This window comes from Lutjanus erythropterus, chromosome 16 (assembly GCF_056507025.1).
Source record: "Lutjanus erythropterus isolate fLutEry1 chromosome 16, fLutEry1.hap2, whole genome shotgun sequence".
Taxonomy (NCBI): Eukaryota; Metazoa; Chordata; class Actinopteri; order Lutjaniformes; family Lutjanidae; genus Lutjanus; species Lutjanus erythropterus.
In genome coordinates this window covers 30,642,681-30,666,873 of record NC_139332.1, presented here as the reverse complement: position 1 = coordinate 30,666,873, position 24,193 = coordinate 30,642,681, and the positions used below count along the sequence as shown (strand labels likewise).

General features: G+C 40.5%; 2 protein-coding genes across 2 annotated transcripts; both read left to right on the top strand.

Moving 5' to 3' along the window:
- Positions 1-2,198: 2,198 nt before the first annotated feature.
- Positions 2,199-13,752, top strand: gnb3b (guanine nucleotide binding protein (G protein), beta polypeptide 3b). Its single transcript, XM_084738803.1, has 9 exons — positions 2,199-2,422; positions 5,738-5,854; positions 6,534-6,679; positions 8,041-8,104; positions 8,735-8,891; positions 9,008-9,074; positions 10,501-10,702; positions 12,210-12,426; positions 12,667-13,752. Exons 2-9 carry the CDS (start codon positions 5,786-5,788, stop codon positions 12,771-12,773), a joined length of 1,029 nt encoding a protein of 342 aa, XP_084594929.1. The 5' UTR covers positions 2,199-2,422; positions 5,738-5,785; the 3' UTR covers positions 12,774-13,752.
- A 1,816-nt stretch (positions 13,753-15,568) lies between these two features.
- Positions 15,569-21,398, top strand: tpi1a (triosephosphate isomerase 1a). The gene is made up of 7 exons (XM_084739019.1): positions 15,569-15,827; positions 17,207-17,330; positions 17,496-17,595; positions 18,097-18,214; positions 18,601-18,686; positions 19,600-19,687; positions 20,258-21,398. Exons 1-7 carry the CDS (start codon positions 15,716-15,718, stop codon positions 20,374-20,376), a joined length of 747 nt encoding a protein of 248 aa, XP_084595145.1. The 5' UTR covers positions 15,569-15,715; the 3' UTR covers positions 20,377-21,398.
- Positions 21,399-24,193: the final 2,795 nt, after the last annotated feature.

Genomic DNA, 24,193 nt, shown 5'->3' with positions numbered 1-24,193 from the left:
AAATTATTAGCTGCCTATAGTTTAGGCTTCTTTCTGTTAAAGGGAGTTAGCTGAGTTGGTTCGGGCATCTGATTAGGATGCCTCCTGGACTATTTCCTTTGAAGGTTTTCTGGGCACGTCCAACTGGTAGGAGACTGCGGGGTAGACCCAGAACTCGCTGGAGGGATTTCATGTCCCATCTGGCCTGGGAACACCTCGGGATTCCCCAGGAGGTCCTGGAAAATGCAGCAGGGGAGAGGGACATCTGGAATACCCTGCTCAGCCTGCTGCCACCATGACCCAACCCTGGAAGAAGCAGAAGAAAATGGATGGATGGATTGATGGATAATCATCAGATTAATTGATAATGAAAATAATCACTTGTTGCAACCCTAAATGTACATTGCAGTGTTAATTTTGTGAGAGACTTTGTGGTGACACAAAGTTAGGTTTTTGCTTGTGACGAACAATAACGAGACAGGCCACATCAAGCTATATACCTGATGAACATTTGCACCTACATACACCGATATTTAGCATTAAAAGATTTGAATCAAGAGGGATCCTCATGTGTTTTCTGTAGGTGTTTTGATAGGAATGTGCATCTTTCAGATCAATCAGAGGAGTGTCTATGGTTTGCATTTCCACATTTAATCATAATTGTGTGACACAGCGTGGGACTTGCAATGGTCTGGTTCTGGTCTTGACTCCATCTTGCCTTTCACTGGCCAGAGTATAGACTCGGTCTCAGGCCCTTAAAGTTTTGGTCTTGTCTTGATCTCAACACGCTCTGGTCTTGGTCACGACCACAACAACACGATTGACCCTGCTGAAGAGTCATTGAGTTTGACCCTGGACCTCACACAGCTCCAGGTTGCTCCAGTGTAACTGATCCTGCCCCCTGACCTCTGGAATGTGGATGGAAGCAAGAAAGAATAAACTCTTTCTTTGGAAGAGTAATTAACACCAGATTATTACCCATGTGGAGTTCCCGACCACCCGCCTTTCCTGGAAGGAAAAAAAAAAATATCTCTCCTCAAACCACAAGTCAGATTACAGGATGTCAAAGGGGGCGGACCAAATGAGATCATCTCCCATTGAAGACCAATACCTGCTCTCCTTCCTGTCATGGCTCAACCCAAAACCTCCCTCCTGTCCTGTCTCACTGTCAGCGTCTAAATAAATCTGACCTAGTCCGTTTCTACCTAGCTCTCGTTCGATTTGACCATTTCCCTCATCTACTCTAGGGGAGAAATTATTTCCAAAGTGTGGATGATTGTCTGTCCAACTTCAAAATGTGTTAACCTATTTTTACGCAGTCTTACGGAGCAGCTGCCGTGTTTCTCACTTCTTCTCAGTTCACGTCTCATTTTGAGGCAAAACTCCACGTTTGACTCTTGATCCACTTTTTGTCTCTGCCTTTGCTGTGTGTCAGGTGTGACGCACGTTTTGCCTGACCTGCTCTAATTCCCTAACGGGATTGCCCGTTCCCGGATATCCCATTAGACCCTGATTAACCGAGCTCAGCTCATTAGCTCTGACAAACCAATTCACCCCTGTCAACCTCTGTCCCAGACTATCCACTCCTGCTTCTGCATCCTGGGGAAAAACATGCCCTGCAATGCCAGGAGCCAGAATACAAAGTCACCTCTCTGTTATCATAGGACACTGATGACATATGTATATTCTCAAAATCAAGCCAGAAATTAATGTGACATCTCACAATTGTGATTAAAACATTTCAAATAGTTTGATGTACTTCCTTACAGGGATTAAGCGTTGTTGGAATGACGCTCATTGGATTTTCTTTAGTTTAACTGCACAAGAGACTCATTAAACTGAATATTCAGAGCATAAAATAACAGCATATTCGATCATATTTAATTATGTGCATGGCTGATGCATCTGTTTTCTTCCTTCTGTAGCTATTTTTGTGCAACAGGTGTCTCGACTTTGCAAACCTCCACAATCTTTTCTCTCCTCTCTCATATTCTCACATTTCATCTCCACCTGTTCCCTTTCTCTTCTTGCCGTGTTCTTTCATTTCTTCACCTGCTCTTGTCTTTTGACCTCATAACCTGATTTTCTCCCTCCAATCGGTTTACTCCTCTCGCCATGCTCCCCACTCCCTGTCTCTCGCTGCCTCTCCTTGCCTCTCTATTTCCATCTTTGAGCTTTATCCCTTCATCCCTTATCTCCTTCATCCCCTCCAATCCTCATCTGCTCTTCAACTGTGGAGGAAGGGAGGAGAGAGAGAAAGAGAGAGTTTTTCACAAGTAAGCTGCTAGCAGTCTGCCGGGGGAGAGCATTGGAGGAGCCAGCGAGCAGGTTGTGCACCTTTGGGATTGTGGGATCTAAAAAAGCTCAGAGAGCCAGAGGAGTCTGGGACCAGGAGCTGCACCGGTGCAGGAGAAGAGAAGGGACCACATTGTGTGTGGGACAGGTGAGTTTCTTCTCTCTTTTTTTTTTTTTTTTTTTTTTGCTTCTTTAGGTGTGTACAGGTGCTTCTTCTTCTGCTATTGGAGAACATTTGGAGCTGCTGTGAACTTATATTGTGAGATTTGAAAGAAAAGCAGCGTATTTTTCCTTTAATCTACAACTTAGAGAAGGAAATTGATGGGAAACTTTCTGCAAATTATGAGATGTAGCTGAAGTTTGTGCAGTTTCTGCAATGATTTTGGAGCATAAGCTGCTTACTTACTTCCTCCAATCTTCATTTTTGAGTTGTTTTATAAAAGTTAGCTGCCATTTTTCATGCAAAACTCCACTCTACATGCTCATAACACTTTTTACAGGCTTCTCTTTTAATTTCTTGCAAGCAATAGAATAATTTAAGAGTCCTGTGCAATATTGCATCCAATGTAATGATTCCTTAAACCCTTTGAAGGTGATCTTTGGATTGCAGGGAAGCTCCCAAAGAGGATTGGTGCCTCAGGTGCGGCCGTAGTAAGCTGCAGCCTGATCTATCACACAAGGCCAAACCTCACCCAGCTCACTTTGGCTGCAGGTTTCTATGCTGCAGGGTTGATACTGCTAAGGTTGCCAGTGCAAGCAAGGTTTTGTTTGTTACAGATGCAAGACACAAACACTTTTTAAAATGTTTGTTTAATTGTTTTTAGCTCCATAAAATCACTTGAGTGTAGATATATTCATGTGGATATACATTTTTGTGGCACTTCTGTCAAATAAGAGAACAGGACAGTAGCTAGGAAACTGCTGATTTTTGACTATAACAGAACATCTCCCACCGTCCACGTCACCCTCCCTCCCTGTGTCTCTGATCCCGAGGTAAAGAGCAGTCAGTAATCGGATGACAGGAGATTTGACCGGTAAAGCTTCCCTTAAGATCTCCTGCCCGGGATTTAAAGCCCTGTAGCAACCCCCCACCTCCACCTCCACTGCCGCCGCGGCCCCTCCCATATCCTCCACCTTCCATCCTGCATCCTGTCACAGGTTCAAGCTGCTAGCTGTACCTGCACATAGGCCACATCCTGAACCTTCACCTCGACTGTTAATGGGTCTTTAGACCCCATTGTGCAAGACATACATGCAGCACTGCTACTTTACACTTTTGATTATTCTTTTCATTAATCCATTAATCAGTTAAGTATTCAGTCAATAAAATCTAAAGAAATAGAAAATACCCATCACAACAAAACAACATCTTGAAATTGCTTGTTTTGTCCACTGAACCTTTTAAAACATTAAGATATTCAAGCTGGAACCAAAGAATGTTTTGCATTTTTGCTAGTAAATGTAATGATTAATTGATGGCTAATTTTCTAATAATTTCATTGTTTTTTTATTTTTCTGACTTGTGCCCCCACAAACTGTAGTGTTGCATCACATATTTACTGGTGCACATTAGGAGTATATAAACATAATAGCAGGGAAAAGTGTGGAAACTGTTGCATGTTTAAATAAAAAAGAGGATAAAGTCCCTTGTTAATTCAGTGTAAAATAGTAATATGTGTTGCATATGGTCTTACAAAGTGTTACCATTTTTCTTAAGAGTATGGAATGCTACTCTTCGAGTCTTTCTATTCAACAATAGAAATTACATTTTCCTCATTTGTAGAGGTGCAGAGTTTTAGTTTTTCTCCCTAACCACGAGCAGAATCATGCACAGAAGTACAGTACTTGGTGTTAAATTAGTCAGACATCAGTATCCTATTACAGAGTATTAGGCACATGCAGTACAGTGACCTGTGCACGCAGGGCTTTTCTTTTGGGACATGAAAATTATGTCTATGTAAAGGAACCAGTTATGAGTCGTGAGTAAAAGGAGGGAAATTACATTAAAGGCATAATCTGCAACATTTTCCCTTGCTGGAAGTGTGTGGTGGTGGACGTATCTGCAGAGACTCAGCCCTCTGCCTGTATTATTTTTCTTCTCATCATTTTGCTGTTCTTGCTTGCAAAACCAATCATCAAAGTTGAATTTAATCTGAAAAACAAAAATGCTTTAAAGAGCAGGTGTTTCTCTTAAAATGAGAACCTAATGCCACCAAACATGATTTATGAGCAGGTCATACAGTCCTTAACAGGAAATTTCTGATGCAACAGCTTGACCCAAAGAACTTGACATGAGTCAGTTAATAAAACTTAAAGAGGAAAATGGTTATTTGGATTATAGTGATCTTTGATTGATCTAAATTCTTACTGTGTAGGACTTTAAAGCTCAACTGTGTCACTCATAGATATGCTAATAGAGGTCAGGAACTTTTCAGTAGAATTTGTCTGAGCTGTTCCTAAATGCATCAGAAATAGTTTATTGTTGTCTCATTCCCAGGATGTCAAATACCAACGTTTTGGTTTGGAAAAACGTCCTGCGCACAGCAAAATAATGAGACAATACAGGCATCTATGATACAGGCATCACCACACATTTCATGTCTCTTTGAGTCTCTACATTGTTTTCAGGAAAATGTTGAATATTATGCCTTTCGGAAAAGTTGATTTTAGCTCCTTCCTTCACTTCCTTCCTTGTTTATACCTCCCCCCTATTTCTGTGCCTCTTTCATTTCCTTTAGGTCTTTCCCTCCTTTGCTTCCTTTCCTTCTAATTTGTCCTTTTCTTCTCTTTCCTATATCCCGTCTCTCCCATATTTCTACTTTAAATCTATGTCTCTGTTTGTCTATGTCACTTTCAGGGCATCTTTTTCCTTATTTCTTAACTACCATGATCATTATTTCCCCCTCAATTTGTCCTTCCTGCTCATCTCTCCCTCCCCTCACACACTGTACATCAGAACTGGGCCAGTGTGGGAGCTAACAGTATTACAACTTTGGTTTAGAGTTAGGGATTACACCTGTCAGGTATGTGTCTAATCTTTGCTCTAGACTTGATGGTGTAACAGCAACCCAAGTGTTCCAGATCAGGGTATCAGGGTCACTGAGTGATGCACAGCCTGGTCAGTGGATGTCTGTGTACCTGGACTGTACTGAGCCGCTGTCATGTACTGCATGTCAGGAACAAGCTGGGAACAAAAGGATTTTAACAGCAGCGGTCTTAACTAGACCCACATTATTCATCAAAAGCGGCGCATCCCTTCAGGAGTTGTTGTTCTGATTTGTTGATACATAAATAACACGGTGCAAGAACAAAGACAGATGTTCTCACGGTTTGTCTGATCTGCTGTATGTGCAAATAATTCCCATCCTTACAAAATTATTTTGTCATATTTCTCCCATTAGATCAAGATTAAACTGACCGCTTTGTCTTTTTTCTCTCTCGTTTCCTCTTTTTCCTGTTTCAGAGTGACAGTTTCATTTTCCGTCAGTAACATCCCCTAGCAACCGTCACCATGGCAGCTGAGAAAGCTGAAATGGATGCACTGAAAAAGGAGTGCGATGGCCTCCGTGCACAGATTGAGGTGAGCAACCCCTGCAGCCGAAACATACAACACAGTAACACAAAACACAACGCCGCCGTCCTGTGAAAACCACATATTTCCAACGCTTACACCTTTGCCTTTTCAGATAAATGGGTTTTTATAAAGTCTTGCTTAGCTAAAAGAAGTAGGATAATTTTTCTCAAACCATCAGTTCATTTGAAAAATTCAAAATCACCAAAACTGCAGATACGTGGTTCTCACTGAAGAGCAGCAAAACAATATTTAAGTTGCTCAGTTTTTTAGGAAAAATTCAATAATGGATACACGTTTTTCACTGGACAGCGACAGGTGGTAAAATAAATTTCATCTTGCCAGCTAATATTATCACTGCTGTCTGCTGTTGCTGACAATACCTCAACCACCACTACTGGTACTGGTCCTTTTGTACCACTATTACCAGTACTAGTAGTCTACTGTTGCTATCACTTCTACTGGCAGTATTACTAGCAATTTTTTAATGACTTTGAACAGCAGCAACAGATAAAAATTGAGACTGAATAGCATAAACATATTTATTATTACTAACTAACTTATCATCACTAATCAACTCAACGTCAAACTGCAGATTGGGATGACAGTTTGAGGGGCTAGTTTGAGTTTTCCTTCCTCACTGTTTTCCTCTCTCTTCCCAACATGTAATGTCCCGTGTGACCACCAGGCTGCCCGCAAGGCTGTGAATGACAGCAGCATGTCAGGAGCAGCAGGGGGCGTGGCCTCTGTAGGCCGGGTCCAGCTGAAGCTCAGGAAGACACTCAAGGGTCACCTGGCTAAAATCTATGCCATGCACTGGTCAGCTGACTCCAGGTGAGGACGGGGAGGCGGTCACGTGGACTTTTTGTCATCTTAGTAGACATATTGGGAGAAAACACAGGTGTTATCAATGAAATTAACGATGGCTCTGTTGTGTTCAAGTGTCTCAGTAAGTCATGACAGTGAGGCAGCGTGCATAATGCCAGGATCCTGAAACTGGAGCAGCTAAATTGAATTTATCCACCCTAATTCTATTATTTACCTGTGATCTTCTTGCTGTGATATGTCAAAAAAGCCTGTTTCACAATTATCTCAATGGCTCAGTGAAGTATCAGTAGAAAGAGACAAAAAAACAACAACAGTTCTTTAGCCCTTTATTCACCAGTCTGGATAAGATTTGGGATACTGTCTTAATTTTCTGTCTTGCTGCAGCTTCTAATATGAATTTACTTCAGCTTTGACAGTTCAGGTGCCATCTAGACATGAGCCTGTCATCTGTGTGCACGTCAGCGTTTATTGCAATGTAGATTTTCACTTATGAGGGATTTGCCTTGGTGTTTTGGTGCATAACAATAAAAATGTTAAGTCAGAAAAGCATAAAGAAAGATAAAAAGCAAGTACTGCAAGTCAAGAAGCATAAAAAGAAAATTGATAATGAAATTTAAAAAGTACAAAAATAAGTAGAAATAAGTAGAAATATGCAGAACATGTCATGTAAATGAAAGAGCTGTAAAGATTTTGTGCAGAAGTTGAGAATGAGCAAAAGCTCACATTATTAAGTATAAAAATATTTGGAATGTGCAGGATAGTAATCTAAAGAAAAATATGCGCATGAATGAAACTGAATCACCCAGACAGAATTGAAGAAAGAAAAAACTTTTCAGGTTGTTTAGAGGGTCAAGCTAATGGACTAGCTAACTATCCTAGATAGCTAAAGTTAAGAATGGGTGGTTTATGTGTGGAAGCTTTAATGTGGATCACAGCTCCACTGTATTAGTTCAAATTTGTGGAGCTCAAAATCCATTTTACAGCACTGCCAAAATGAGGCAAAAATTCCTGAGGCATATTTCAGGTATTACATCACTATTATATGATTCTTTCTAAGACTGGGCAATGCAAAGTAATTTGCAGTACAACTTTCAGCAGCTTACATAAGACAAGTTAGTTAAGTTGTGAGTTAATTAAAGAGCGATGATCAGTATGATGACAGTGAGCAGCCTGTAACGTGCAGCAGTGACTGAATGATGATGTGTGATCGAATCAGCAACACTGACACACCTGACACCCTGTTCTCAGACATCTGAATGTTGGATTTCAAAATAATAATGTAACGGTTTAGTTTCTATTTTAAAATACAATGACTGATGAAGATTTGAGTCATTCTCAAACACAGTGACTCTGTCCTCCGTCCACAGGCAAATGGTCAGTGCATCACAGGATGGCAAGCTTCTCATCTGGGACACCTTCACAGGGAACAAGGTGAGCTCTCGTATGCCGTGTCGTGTTATATAAGTCTGTATTAAAAAGGTCTTACACACAGAGTTTGTGATGTTGTTGCAGAGACATACTTATATCTCACTGGTGTTGCACAATGTCTCACCTCACACAGCATACAAATGGTGCATTTGTATTTAAGACTCACTTATATTTACAACGAAATGTAAAATATCAGCAATAAAAAGTAAATGTATGTCAGATCCCGGAGAGGCAGTTTTTAATTTTGATGCAGCTATAGAACAGAATAACCTGCAAGAAATTTGACTCCCTTTACCAATTTTATTTACTTAAGTAGTCTTTGATTGTGTTTTTGAGATGAAGGAGTTGAACTGTGATTGGCTGGAATAGTTTACCCTTCCTATTAAGCCTTCTAATCCACAAATAATTAGATTAGACTGGATTTCAGTGGTGAGTTAAGTATTCAGTAATGGTTTAACTTGTGTTTCGACCTAATCGGGAGTGAAATCATGATGGGAGGATTGATGCATTTACACGTTGGCTGCAAAAAGTTAGATATTTGCAGGAAATATCAGCAGCCAGCATCTACAGCCTCTGGTTTCAGACACGTGAAGAAAGGTTGTATATCAACTAAACTAAATTTCCAATTTCCAGTTGGTTGCTGTGCCACTAAAGTCAGCTTGGGTGATGAGCGTCGCCTTCGCCCCCTCTGGTAACCTGGTGGCCAGCGGTGGTCTGGATAACATGTGCACAGTGTACAACATCAAGGCTGCCAGCCCCAAGACCCTCAGGGAGCTGGACGCCCACACAGGTGAGGATGAGTAAACGGCTGAAAATGTGCTCATGGAAACATCAAAATTAGGTTTATGTTACTTAAAGCGTAAAAAGAAATGTGTTGACATATCTACGCCTTTTTGTCCCACCCAGGTTACCTGTCTTGCTGCCGTTTCCTTAGCGACACTGAGATCCTGACAGCCTCTGGTGACACCACCTGGTGAGTTTATCACTGATCACTTTGTCTTCAGCTTCAATACACAGTTAGAAAAATGAAATACAATGCCACTGACAACATCTGCAAAATGTCATGTTTATAGAGTAAAAGTAACCTAATTTATAATCCAGAGAAGCTCCACTGGCTGCGACTATTTGCTGATAAATCAAATGTGTTTCCCAGTACCCTCATTAAGATCCAAATAATCTAATAATTAAATAGCATAATTTCTTGTCTATTTAATATTTTATTTTATTGTTCTGAGCCCTCATACCTCCATCCACCATTTTTTCCAGCCATTTCACTTCCATTACATGTTGTGTTGTGGGATAGTAGTTTCCATCAATTATTATTAATATTCTACAAGATTTTAGCCAATAAACCTATTTTCTGCCATATAAGGTGTGAGATTAGAAAATTGGAACCAGTTTTATATCTGTATATTGATCAGTTAGCACCAAAAGCAAACCTATTTTTCTCTGAGATGCCTTCTAATTGCTCCAATGTTTCCTCTTTAAATATTGTATGTATGTAATTAACACTAGCTGGCTAACTTTTCCCCCCACTCCCAGTCTTTGTGCTAAGCTAGACCTAAGGGCTACTTACCTGATTGTATTGGACTGCTGCAGCAGTGAGTGAGCATATGAGCATTTCCTCTTCCCTTGAATCAAAATCGATGGGTTATTTGGATGGGTTTTTCATTCTTTGCCTGCCCCACTTGTGAACTTTGAAGCTTTTATATGTCTCTTAAAAGGGTGATTGCTAACAAGTGGCTAAATAAAACTTTAAACATCATCACAGTGAACATGAGTCAAATAGTGGTGGTGACGTTCATTTGTGAAGATTATCTTGTTGAAAAAAACTTTTCAGTATCACAAACATTTGTTCAACACTGAGTTTATTTTCTGCACTAATCCAATGGAAAAATCCCATTGGCTTTTTGTGAGGGGAACCAGAGCAATGCTAACTTCTGGGCTGGTCTACAGAAGTATTTGATCCCTGCCTGACAGAGTAAAATGTATTTCCTTTATTAACCTCAAGTGCAGTAGTGACAGGCCTAATTTCCTCTGTTCAATAAGACTAATTGGTCACATTGTAGCAGAAACCACAGATGACAAACTTGGAAATACGTAACAATACCTCAATGGTTTCATCTGGACTTGGAAATTTCAGTCCATGAATGTTGCATTTTAATTGGGTTTTTTTGTGATAATCTAAAATGCATTTGACACAAAATCATGCAACATTTTTGAAAACCCAACAAGCTGCCAGTCTTTGCTCTCAGTTACTTAGCAAAAGAGTTTTTCATACCATAAATGACTTGAACGCCAAACAATTCCCCGGTCGAAAACATCAGAGAAGATCTAAAATGTGGTCGATCGTTTCATTCTGTCTCATGTATAACGCTCTCTCTCCCTCTCCTCTCCAGCTGTCTGTGGGACCTGGAGACTGGAAAGCAGAAGGTTGTCTTCACCAACCACATTGGAGACTGCATGTCCCTGGCTCTCTCCCCCGACCAGAACACCTTCATCTCTGGAGCCTGTGACTCTCTGGCCAAGCTGTGGGACCTGAGGGAAGGGACCTGCAAGCAGACCTTCTCTGGACACACCAGCGACATCAACGCCATCGCTGTGAGGAGCATCACATCACACACACCAGAAATAATATAACCTGTATACCTGTTTGTCAGAACAGGGAGAGGATTTGAAGAACACATTTGGTATACTTGTCGTGTATACGAGCTAATATCATTGTTCCCATGGGTGCCAACATTAGGTTTGCATTAGGTTTTTGATGAGCAGTGAGTTGGAACGACCAACCCCCTAACACAATTACAACCAGAGCCAGTTTTTACTGCCTCAGAAAAGTCATTTTCTGTTTTCCAGAAGTTTAGATACTAGCAATTGTGTAGAGCAGCCTTTATTTTGCCACAGTTTTGTAAAGTGACCAGTGAGGATCAAGTTTTTAAAGGCAATAGATATACATTTTTAAGTTTTCAAATGTTCAGGAATTAAGAAAAGCTTTACTGGTTTACCTGCGAAAATCTGGAAAGGTTGCTGCTGGGAGGCTGCAGGTTTAGTCCTCAGACAGGCAGGATATATTTGAGTTTGCGCCCCCAATTTCAGAATGCCATTCACTTATATGGTGCAGTTGCATGTGTATTACATCACTTATGATCAAAAACTAGCAAGTCGGCAACTTTGCTAACACAGCCAAACATCAAGCAAGTGCAACAACACAAGGGCTAATATTACTTACTAGTCAAACAGTAGGTCCAACTTGGTGTCTGTCTGCCCTTTATTTCACAAAGCCAACAACTAAAAGTCCAAGATTTACTCTTGCCTTTTTCTCTTCTATTTCTTCCTTCTGTCAATGTCCTCTTCGGTCTCTTTGCCTCTTTCATGATGTCTGTAACACTGGCGTTTCTCCCCACCAGCATTCCTCTCACCCAAGGCCTGAAAATCTCTGGCCTTCCAAAGCTCCTGTGCTCGTGCTAGAAAGACCAACACTCCCAAATCCGCTAAATGAGCTAATAGCTAACTCGCTAAAAGCAGCTACTTCCAGCAGCAGTTTACTTCACTGTCCATCAAGAAACACAGAGAATTGGGGCAGAGCAGATGATGACAATAAAATTAAATATGTTATCTGTTAAATATAAACCAGTTTCACCAAAATCAGTGACACAGTTGGTGGGTTGTGATAAATGCTGTAAGCATGACACACTTTCCCACTGATGTCCTCCGGTTGCTCTGCCTCAGGCTTCACACACACACACACAGTGTCCTGATGGACCGATAGCTGTAGAAGCTTACTTATTGCTAAAGTTGCTGACCATAACTATTAGCTACCATTAGCAGGCAACCAAACCATCAGACAGGGACTGATCATCACCTCAGACACAAACAAGGAATACATCACAAGGTCCTTCGTGGAGTTTCTTGATGGAAAGATAGCTTTAGTTGTTGCTAAATGTAGCTGTAGCCTTTAAAGAGGAAACTTTAAATTAGGGCTTTTCATTTAGCAAAACTTCCAAACAAAAGAAAGAAAAAAAAAGGCAAAACGTGCCATATCTATGTGTCATCACCACACATACATATAAACGCAAACTGTCCTTTCCTTCTTCTCCACCCACCTCAGTTCTTCCACAGCGGTAATGTCATCATCACAGGCTCCGATGACTGCAGCTGCAAGATGTACGACCTGCGCTCCGACCAGGAGGTGTTGACCTACCAGGACAGCAGCCTGAATGCCGGCGTCACGTCTCTGGCTCTCTCCAACTCAGGCCGCCTTATCTTTGCCGGCTACGACGACTTCAACTGCCACATCTGGGACTCACTGAAGGGAGAGAAAGTTGGTGAGTGAAGATTTGCCTGCAAAAAAGCACAAATATCACGATACCAGTGGTGATGTGAGTGGGTGAATGAAAATCTCTCCTTTTGCATGCCTCCTGTCTGCTCTTCTTTCCTTTCCTTTTTTATCCTTTCTTTTCCTCTGCTTTTTTCTCCTCCCCCTTTCTTTTTGTCTTCTCCTTCTTTTTGCATACTGTCTTTCCTTTCCGTCCTTTTCCATAACTTTTCCTGTGCTCCACCTCCAGGTGTGCTCTCCGGCCACGACAACAGGGTGAGCTGCACCGGTGTCCCCGATGACGGTATGGGCGTCTGCACAGGATCCTGGGACAGCTTCCTCAAACTGTGGAACTGAGGCGTCCCGGCGGAGGAAAAACACCGGGAGAGGGAGAGCAGGAAGAGGAGGAGGAGAGGAAGAGGAGGAAAAGGGGAGGAAAAGGGTGAAGATAATAGGGAAAACAAACTAGGAGATGAGTGAGGCTTGAGGATATTTGGGGCAGCCGTTGGAGATCTTCCTCTCTTTCTCCCTCTGCCTCTCTGCTTCTTCCTCATTCATGTATGCAAAATATGAGCGGTTGCGAATGAGTCGAGTTGTATAAATGGCATCAGGTAAACAGTGAACGATGCATCCCGCTGTATGTACAAGAGAGTTTTATGATCGAGATGATTTAAACACTGAAAAAATAAAAACCTAGCACATTATTCAAAATGATTACTGAGCAGAAAATAAGCTCTTACTGAGAATGTCAATTAAACTCACATAGATTTTTGACAATAAAAAAAAGAAAGAACACGTGAATATTGAAAATAAGACTATAGATTTACAGATTTATTTTTATTGTATTTGAAAAGAGCCCTGCACTTATTTAGATGAAAGATTGATATGTAAATTTATTTGTATTTTATAGTTTAAAACCTTAGGATGGAGAGTTGATGTACAGTGTCTTTTATTTTTCTTTCTTTTTTTTGGGGCTGCACATATTCAGAGTATGTGTGTATGGTAGTGCAGCCATCTTGGGTCCCCCTGCTAACGACCAGCAGACTCTTTGATCCAAGATGGCCACTGCCGTTTCCCCGTGTCACCGTGAAAATCCGATGATGTACCCAGACGAATGAAGGCTGGAAGTTGGAGCCAGGCTGGCGAGGCTGTGAGATTGGCTGCCCGGTGGCGGTCTGACCTGTGAAACACTCTGTAAAGACCTGTAAACTTTATTTTACTCCCCTGGGTTCAGCTGCATTTTGTAGTACTTTTACACTTGTGCAGTTCCTCTGTAAAAAGATGAAATGTTTGTTGAAAATCTTTCTAATAAACATAGAATTCTGCATTAACACCATGTCAGAGTCTCTGTGTTTGTGTGTGTTACTGGCTAGGAATGATCTCAAATATAATATGATAAGAATTACACTTAATAAATGATTTTATGTATGTGCATGTAGGAAACAATTGTTCAAATTTGTCCCTGCAGTTGCAGCTCTTAAGCTCCGGAGGACAAATAAGTCTGGAGGGAAGTTTCAGCGGTAGGTCAACTCATGACTCACACCAGCACACAACAGCAGGAAGGAGCACACACTGTACAAATGCTGGTGCAAAATGTTGGCTGTGTAATAAATTTTTCATTCTCATGGACACCAAAACCAGATGTTTATAGTTTATCTTTTAGATATAATATTTGTTCAGTCATAATTTCTAGTTGACTTAAAAAGAGAGAAACTCACACACGCGTCTAAAGGATGTTTATGCTGTGTGATGTTTCACAAAGATTTGCCATTTTAATGTCACAAAACTTAACAAACTTAGCAACCTTTACCAATATCATTATACATATACACACATCTTTAAAAAAAATCAGTCTAAATAAGTATAGATAAATTTTCTATCCTGAGAAATTTCAGCTACACCATGAAAACACATTCAAAACCTGACCACTTTAGTCTATTATTGAGGCAGAAAAACACCATTTTCAACATTATAATAAACATAATATAAACTGCACACACTGCATGCAGCTTGACCTTCACTACGGCTGCAAGGATGAAATGCCACGTTTATTACTGGTGATCTGTCACAGTCTGACTGAAGAGCCTCATGGAAGTGATATTTTTCAATTATTGGCATTATAAACAAACAAAATTCATAAAAACAGGTTCTATTGAGCTGAGACAGAATCCATATTCTGTTTGCGTTAAGAGGCTGCTGTCACTCCAGCAGAAGGCTGCCACCGCTATGTTAGAAACAGTCAGCCTGATAAATTTAATGATCATGAGATTTTGGACAGATTCTTCAGGAACTTTTGGCTGTCTTTCTGCAGCAGCGCATTTAGCCACAGTCAACAATTAAATCTCTGCCAGTATTCACCCAGAAGTATGAATCTATTATTCTTGAAGTTCTGGGATTTCACTTGGAATTTTGTCTAATATTCCAAAATGTCAAAGGAAACTTCAGTCCAGTGCATTTTGTCCCTCACTGAGTGCAGCACACACATTACATCTTCATTGTTTAATCTTTTTAAGTATTTTGACAGACACCATGTTGTGTTAGTGTTTAGATGGTAGAGCCACAAGTTACTGTATTAACTGTATTAATGGCTTAATACAGCTTTGTGCTTGTAACAGTATCACACAATACGTACACTATGCATCATCACATAAATTAAATATGTAGAATAATAAAGCGTATGCTAGGATTTTATTAGTGGTCCTTTCAAATGCCATTTATAAATCTATGGCAACTTAACAACTGCTTTTCCTACTTTGCCTCAGGACTGGGGGCCGCTGCACCACACCTTGCCCCTAAAAAATGGCACCTATACCTACACATAACAAGAGATGTGTCTGTAATGAGGACAAATTTAAACAGAGTATTAAAAGTGCATCTTTATTTTACTCTCATTTAGTGAAGACTCATAATTTAAAAAGTTAGAAGTTGTTGGGTTTTTTTAATATTTATTTGGTCATATCTATAAATCATTATTGGTTATGAACTCATCATGTTTTCAAATAAATCTAGTGGAGTAAAAAGTGTTATTTTCATCCGAAACATGTAAATGTGTGTGAAGTATAAAATAAAAAAAAGTCAACATTTGACAGCAGGTGGCGGTAAAGCGCCATAAAACTGTCAGACTCTCTTTATAAACCAAGGAAGAAGAAGAGGGCCGTTTGCCACCGGTGTTGAGTTCTGATATTTCCGACAGCACCTGACGTAAACACCAGCCGGAGTCCTCCTGCAGCTGAACGCCTCCTCTGTCCGGACCTCCTCTCCTCTCCTCTCCGGGTCTCTGCTCCCTCCATCAGCCGGTCATGGCGCTCCGCAGGTTCTTCGTGGGAGGAAACTGGAAGATGAACGGGAACAAGGAGAGTCTGGGGGATCTGATCAGCAGCCTGAACACCGCCAGCCTGCACGACCAGACCGGTAATTTACCGACTGATTAATGCTGATACACAGTCCGGGCCTTTTTTTCTTTATGACGCACAGATCAATACAACCATTAAACCAATCGATAAGTGATCAGACCGTGACGAGATGCTGCTGCAGCTCAGATGACACAGTGACATTGTGAGTCATGTGATCAGGATGAGTCGCATAAAGGCCTCTGACGTTTGTTTTCTCCTCAGTGTTGGAAGTAACGAAGTAAATTTACTCAAGTATACTGTATTAAGGCACTGGTTCTCTATTTGTCTGCATTCAAAGTAAAACTACAAAAGTATGAGCATCAAAATATACTTAAAGTACTAAAAATAACTACTCAATATGTTGAATGGGCCATTTCATAATAATTTTTATATATTTATATAATATATAATAATTATATAATAATATAATAATTTTTATATTCACAGCTGGGTAGCTTAAAGGGATAGTTCACCCAAAAATGAAAATTCACTTCATTTCACAGGAAAACAGCATTGCAGAATCTTCCAGACAATTGAAGTGAATGAATTATGAATTTTTTTTTAAAAAAACAACAACTGAAAAAAAGAGAGAAAACAACATAAAATGCCTCCATAGAGAAAAGCTTTCGGTGTCTACAGAGTCACTTCCACAGACGCTTCTCACAATATAACGACAAACTTTATCACTGAATTTGACTTTTAAAGAGGGATCACTGCATAAAAATATACTAAATGAAACACTGCCTTTAGAAAAATTTAACTTCTGGTATAAGCCATGCCCACTTTTGGTCTTTTAACTGAATACAGATACAGAGACACATAATTTTGTTGGTTGAACAGATACAGATAAAAATGTAGAGAGTACAAAGAAGGATCATAAAATGAAAAAAGACAGTGTTCTTGAAAGTTTATTAAAGTGAAGACAGGAGCCTAAACATGCTGTTCCAGTGCTTCAGAAGGAGTCAGGCTGAAAATAAATGTAACCCAGTTAAATTTAATTTAATTAACCGTTTCAGTTCAGGGCCAAAGACACAGGAACTTTGTGAGTGCAGTTCTGAAAATACAGCAGGCTTTGTGACGATGAAACAAGTGTGTGATTGGCCTCGCTCCTTCTTTAAACAGAATTAAACAGCGATACACAGAACAGAACAGATACACAGTCAAGATGCTGCACCTTTTATGTTTTTCAGGATAGAGCTGCAAATATCTGCACTGAAGATGTAGGAAGGATTACATGTAAATAAATGTAGAATTTAGTTTTTTGGAAACACATTTATTGTTTTTTTTAATAGAAGCAAGACGCAACAAGGATTTACAGCCAACCATGACAGCTGATTTTTACTTGTAAAGGATGATGTAAATGAACTAAAAAGACAATCTTTTTGCCTGATTTGTCAGAGGTGGTGTGCGGTGCTCCCTCCATCTACCTGGATTTTGCTCGGTCCAGTCTGGATCCCAGGATCGCCGTCGCTGCTCAGAACTGCTACAAGGTGGCCAAGGGCGCGTTTACAGGAGAGATCAGGTATCCACGCACTCAGTGAAAACAACCGTAAATTATTCAGCAATGAGACTGTAAACTGATGTGCTGCATTCACGTGACTTTAGAATTTAAATTTAGGGCTTTGAAGGAATTTCTCACAATCACAGATATTATTTAATTACTGTGATGTGTCTCCTGTCCCTCCAGTCCAGCCATGATAAAGGACTGTGGGGCAGACTGGGTGATCCTGGGACACTCTGAGCGCCGCCATGTCTTTGGGGAAAGTGACGAGCTGATTGGCCAGAAGGTGAGACACTGTTGCCCCCCACTACAGAAGTCTTTTTCCACTGGCTGACGCATGTCTAGGATCAGTTGATCCACAAGCGATAATCACCCCCTTCGTTGTTTGGTTGTTCAGTCTCAAAACCGTGGATGTATTATAAGAACAGGATGTGGGATAAGGTGGTGGTTTATGGTACATGCACTGACCCCGCCCTCGACGTCCCACTCAACCCATAAACTCTAATCTTTTTAAATCACTTTTCTCAGCTTGAGGAAAGTTACAAACCTCTGTAGATCAAAAATCATTAATAGAAAGAGTCATAAGTGACCCTGTTTGCAGTTCAAGGTGTTCTTGTCAGCAGTTTTACGGTCGTCTCTTTTATGACAATCTGTGGGTAAAATGCAAGACTGAGCAGGGGCACGTTATGAAGTTCTCCTTATGCATCGACTATACAACACAAAAAACACGTTGCACGCACACGTCAGGTGTGCAGATGCAGGTAAAGAGTCTGTGGTTGATTGTCAGGTGGCTCACGCTCTGGAGAGTGACCTGGGTGTGATCGCCTGCATCGGGGAGAAGCTGGAGGAGCGCGAGGCGGGCACCACAGAAGAAGTCGTTTACGCTCAGACGCAGGTCATCGCAGGTAAACAACGGAAACCCTTTTTTTTCCACAAAAAATACGTCAGTATCTGCCTTTTTTTCCTAAATATATTCAGAGAAAAACACGCAACAATAATATTTTTCTGGCCAGTTCGTCAGTCCTCATGCACCCACTATTACAAAAACTACAGGTTTGTAGACCAGTCTGCAGTCAGATACCACAAAATTTTATTGCTGATCATTTCCCTGGTTACATCTGTGCCTCATGTGGTCTACTTGTGCACTCAAAGTAGGCTACACGCTGATTTAAAATGTAAATAGGTCAGTGGTCTCTGCTGCTGGAGGAATTTCTTATTCCTCTGCTGCTCAGGACGAGTGTTTCTCTTCAGTTGTTCTGTGAAAGAATAAACATTATCTGTTGTGTTCCAGATAATGTGAAGGACTGGGGGAAAGTGGTGCTGGCGTACGAACCTGTGTGGGCCATCGGCACAGGCAAGACGGCTTCACCTGAACAGGTAACGCTGAGTCTTTCTGTTTGACACTGACGTGGTTAAAGCTGAAAGAAGCAAAGCGTTATGACTCACAGTTTCATTGGGACTTGGATTAATTTTTTATAATTAAACCTTTATTGTTTTTTATTTATAGTAACAGACTGTAACATACTTTCTTTATAGTATCAGTGTGTTTACTGAGCCAGTGGGTGTGTTCAGTGTTTCTGCCGTCATTTTACCAGTGAGCTCTGATTCCTGCAGATCCAGTTTCTCCAGTATTGACTCAGCCAGTGTTTTCTCACTACAGCCCATAATATGCCTACACCTGCAGGCTGCACATTCAGCTGTTGTCAGCTGAAATCACTGTAACGGTGGTTATTTTTACTTCAAGCAAGGGATTATGCTCCTTATTTATTTTTTTTGTCACAGTTAGCTTTCAGCTAACACAAAAATGAAAATCTGGCACTTTCCATGTGGATGTCCAGCCAGCGTTGATGGTAAATGAAGCAATAAATTCCTCAGCATGTGCTATATTGATCAAGAAAGATGAGTTCTCCTGCTTGTGGAGCTGCACCGGCAGCGCCTACATGTACCAGGATGCATTGCATGTGACATCCACACCCGTGTTACTGTTTTATCACCACCTTAGCCTATAGCTATTCACTGGAAGCAGGATGAACAACAGATTTTGCTGCAGGAAAACTTGTTTCTTACTCAGTATAGCAGCACTGAGGAATTTATAGCTTTAATTTACGACAGTAACCATCAGCACTGACTGGACGTCCACATGAAAAGTGCCCGTAAACAAACAACAAACTGAAGGGTGAAGATATGCTGACTGTTCTAAACTGTTTGTTTGTTTTGGGTATAAGGGAATAAAAATTGTCCACAGTTTCAATGTGTGTGTGTGTGCGTGTGTGTGTGTGTGTGTGTCCAGGCTCAGGAGGTCCATGAGAAGCTGAGGGCGTGGCTCAGAGCCAACGTGTCGGACGACGTGGCCGACTCTGTGCGTATCATCTACGGAGGTCAGTGATGATCTTTTGTTCTTCTAACTTGCTTTGCGTAACAAAAATGGCAGCGTACGATCCAGAGGCCACTGCGGTGTCTACGTATATATGTCTATGGTGAGGGCAGTCGGTTTGTAGCCTGACAAGCATAACCCAGGGCAAAAAAAAGTCCATGATGCATGGTGCTGTTCGACTGGTAGCCAGACTCAACAGATGCAAACTTGTGGGTCCCATCGCTACAGTAAACAACAACAAACACTGAACTAGCAACCTGCACACTGAAAATGGCAAATTAGCACCTGGTTACTAACAGTACGAATGTAAACAAGCTGATTGGCTGTTACCTTTTCTTTTGCAGGGATTTAGCCGTTTAACCGCATGCAAATGTGCACCCAAGACAATTATGATTGGTTTAAAGGAATACAAATGAGACAAAACTACTCGATTGGCAACCCGCATGGGTGAACATGTTTATGAACTCAGAGCTCACAGAGATTTTAGTGAGTATATTGGTGGGTAAATGGGTCTTGTTCCCCAGCTCAGTTTTTCCACACAGTCACCATGTTTTTTTCTCTCTCCGTCCTCCAGGTTCAGTAACGGGAGGTAACTGCAGAGAGCTGGCGTCTCAGGCCGACGTGGACGGCTTCCTGGTGGGCGGAGCCTCTCTGAAACCAGAATTTGTCGACATCATCAACGCACGCGCGTAACGGAAGCGGAAGGCGGCTCCGTCGGTATCACTGAATAACACCCTTTAAATCGTCACCGTGTGTCTGCAAACTGGGCCGACTGATCCACAGACAGACAGGCGCATGTCAAAATACAGGAAGTTTTATTTTGAAAAATGTATGTTGGAGGAATAATACAGGGTGATAGAAGTCAGTACATTTCAGTACGTTTTTGTCAAGTTTTTGTCATCATTTGTGGGGAATTTAGCACTTTTATTGGTTGTATAACAGTACGAAGTCAAACTGCTGTATGTTTTTTTTCTTATAACCTTCAGGTCTGTTTCTAACAGTGCTGAGTTACAGTTTTAAAAATCTTTGAACTTGATTGTCTGTGTTGACAGCAGGGCTTCAAGAGGCATCAGAAAAGTGGGAAATTTTCCAATTGGTCATCATGTTTCCAGATGATTTAATGTCTTATTTTTCAGAGGAAATAAGTGCAGCTTCAGGGAACAAAAAGAGTTTGTAGAGTCTATTTTGGAGTTAACTTTTTCCTGTTTTAATTTCATTGTTTGAGAAGGGGAACAAGGCAGTGCAGAGAGGAAAGAGAGGAAATATGAAACACATGTTTGACTGTGTTTCTTTGATATCCTCATTAAACTTTGCTGACTATAGAAATCACACATATTGTTTCCAGCAGAGGATCAGTCAGCCCTGGTTGTTTTATGTGTTAGATAACAGTGTTGTAATGTCTTAATGATGCACTCTCTCTCACTCAGCTGTACTAACGGTTACTTCAGGGTCTGTGACAGTAAAAAGTCTGAACAGAATGTACTTAAATATAGCCTATAATATAAAATATATAAATACAAAATCTATGTTTCTGCTGGTACTAAGCTATGAACAGTCAGAGACTTTTATTGTGAAGTTGTCACCAGTAGGCACTAAAGCTTTATGTAGTTAACACTGTACTTCGCTGCTGTGTTTAACACAGGGTGCTGTGTGTTCATTACAAGGAGAATGTAACCAATGTATGAACTTAATGAATAAATAAAATGTGGAAAGAGGTTTCGCTTTGTGTTTATTGACTGTTTCCAGGTTACCGCACTAATGAAATTATTGAAAAAGTTATTAAATTAGGAAAAAAATATTGTTTTGTCTTCTAGGCCTGAGAATCAAGTTCAAGTTGTTTATTTGTCATTTCCACATGCAGAGTATACAGGAACAAAATTCCATCTCTCAGACATGTAGAAATATAGAAATATAAAAAAAGCAAATGTGTAAAAATAAAAAAGCATAAGGAGACATCTTGCACACAGGAAAAAGTACAAGGACAAACAGAACTTGCATTTTAAAGTGCATATATATACTGTACATCATTACATAAACTGAGTGAGTGAGGGTTGGAATTAAAAGAATACTTTTAAAAAGTTTTGAGCACATAAAATCCAAAAACAACAACAGCAACAGCCCGAAAAGCGTTTCCTCCATAAGCCACCATTATAAAAGAGACTTCTGTGAAACTGTTGACACCTAAAACTGCACTTTTGCTTGTTACAACCTATATTCAGTTGAATACAGTACAAAGACAAAATATTTAATACTTAAACTGATACAGTCTTTTGTCTGTTTGTGTTTCTTGTAAATATACTCTCATTCTGAATTTGATGCCTGCAAATGTTCCAAACAAGTTGGCAGCAGTTTAGTACCTGAACTTTTCTGCTGTGAAACCACATTGTTGTGCAGAATGTGTCTTGGCACTTTCTCGCTGAAATAAGCAGGGACGTCTCTGAAAAAGATGTCTGGATAGCAGCGTGTCGCTCCAAAACCTCTCTGTCCCTTTGATTTTACTGGATTCTTTTGATGATGTCATGGATTGTAGATGGTGAACTCACTAAATTCCCGCGTTTCTGCGTTGAAACCTTGTTCTTATCACGCACTCGCCCCCTTCATGCTTGTGAACGACTTTGTGAATGCTCCTTTAATTGAATATAGGTTGAAAAGAAGTTGCAAATCATTGCATTCTGTTTTTGTTTGTTTTTTTTTTTAACTGGAAATGGGATAAAGGTCATGAAATCATTGTAGAAATGTGTGGGAACCCTGCTGTTTTCTCAACCTTTTTTGCTGCCGTGACCTTAATCAGACCAGACTGCATGACACAGTTCATGAAAGTGTCGGGGAAAGAAACTTTGTGTCGGTCTTGACTTTTGCTGCTTTTATCCTGTGTAGTGTGTCATAGTGGCAGACAGCCGGTGAAGTGTCTGTCCTGACAATAACACCAGCATGTCAGGTTTTTTTTCCCCCCTTTCTCTCTGACAACTTCTGCATGTTCCAAAAGGAGCAGAGAGCGAGCTGGCTGGTGCACAGCTGTAAACATGTCAGCGTGGAGGAGGACTGATGCTGTTGGTGCTGTCAGGTGGAACAGTGAAGTCTGTCCCTGATCACCTCTGTGATGTGTGAAGTCTGTCACGTCTCCAGACCACATCACAACAAGAGGTTATGACGCTGTGACAGAGGTAGTACATTTACTCAAAACCTGTACTTGAGCACAAGTTCACAGCACCTTCACTTTACTTGAGTATTTACATTTCATGCAACTTTATACTTCTAGTCAGCTCAGAGGCAAATATTGTGCCATATTTGCAGCCCTCAGCATCAATTAATCCACCAGTAAAGTTTTTATTCATGACCATAAGAATTAGTGAGAATCTGAGACTTTTTTTCATATTTTTTTCTTTCACTGAAATTTGCGGTATTACATGTTTAGCCCATCCTCAACAGAAAAATGGATCGGTCGTCTGTACGAGCACCTTATAAGGTTTATTTATATTTAGGTTTATTTTTCCGCAGCAACTTCTAGCAGCCGTGACAGGAGCAAGAAAGTCTGTGAAAGGAGGATGTGGGGTGGATTGGTGACCCAAATAAGACTTTCACACATGAGACTGGAGTTAAAGACTTAGTTTGATGATGTTTTAAAGTAGCGTGGGATCATGGGAGTTATAATCTTCATTGTTCTCCATCTGACAGGACTTCAGAAATGAGGCACACAGATGGATCATTTGGGATAATGTAAGAACGTAACTCAACTAAATACAGAAACATGGGTCTGGCATTTTTATATATTTTAATGCATAAATGTTGCATATTATAGATTTATTTCATGTAACTTATGTCAGGTGTTCCCAAACTTTTTTATGTCAAGGAACCCTAGAAAAGTTGCCACAGGACTCCCTAAAAATCTGGGATTTTGACTCGACAATAAGTTGTACTGAGTGTGAAAGTAGAGTATAATTATATTTCTACTGCATAGATCTTGTCAGTATATTTTAGCACTATTTAGTTCAGGGTGTATTTGAGGGTAAACCCAAGTAAACTCAGTTCCACCTGTTTGAAATTAGGCTGAGAGTTTACTCGTCTATTATCAAATCAAATGGATCAATCAATGAGGTGAAACAAGGTGTTTACTGCTACATCCCTGATTTAGTTGCATCTTCCAGTATAAAGTTATGTTTGTCAGTTTGAGAATTTCTTACAATCAGGTAAAAGTCATTTGAAAATCTGAAGGGAAGTCTAGTTTCTGTTGCAGCCATGCAGCAGTACAAGGAAATCTAACTGTGTCTTTTGTAAATTAATGATAAAAAAAAAACAAAAAACAAAAAGAAACATCTCTGCTTTAAGTGACAATCAGTCATGTGGTCTTTTGCAACTTTAAGCTGGGGTTAAGGTAAGTGTTCGACAACTTTTTAGTTTACAGTTGTGCTAGTTCATCCACAAAGTGACAAGACAACCCAAAGCGAGCTGACAAGAACACACATCAGGCTCACAACACTCAACCCAGGCAAAACACGCAACTTTAGAGGAT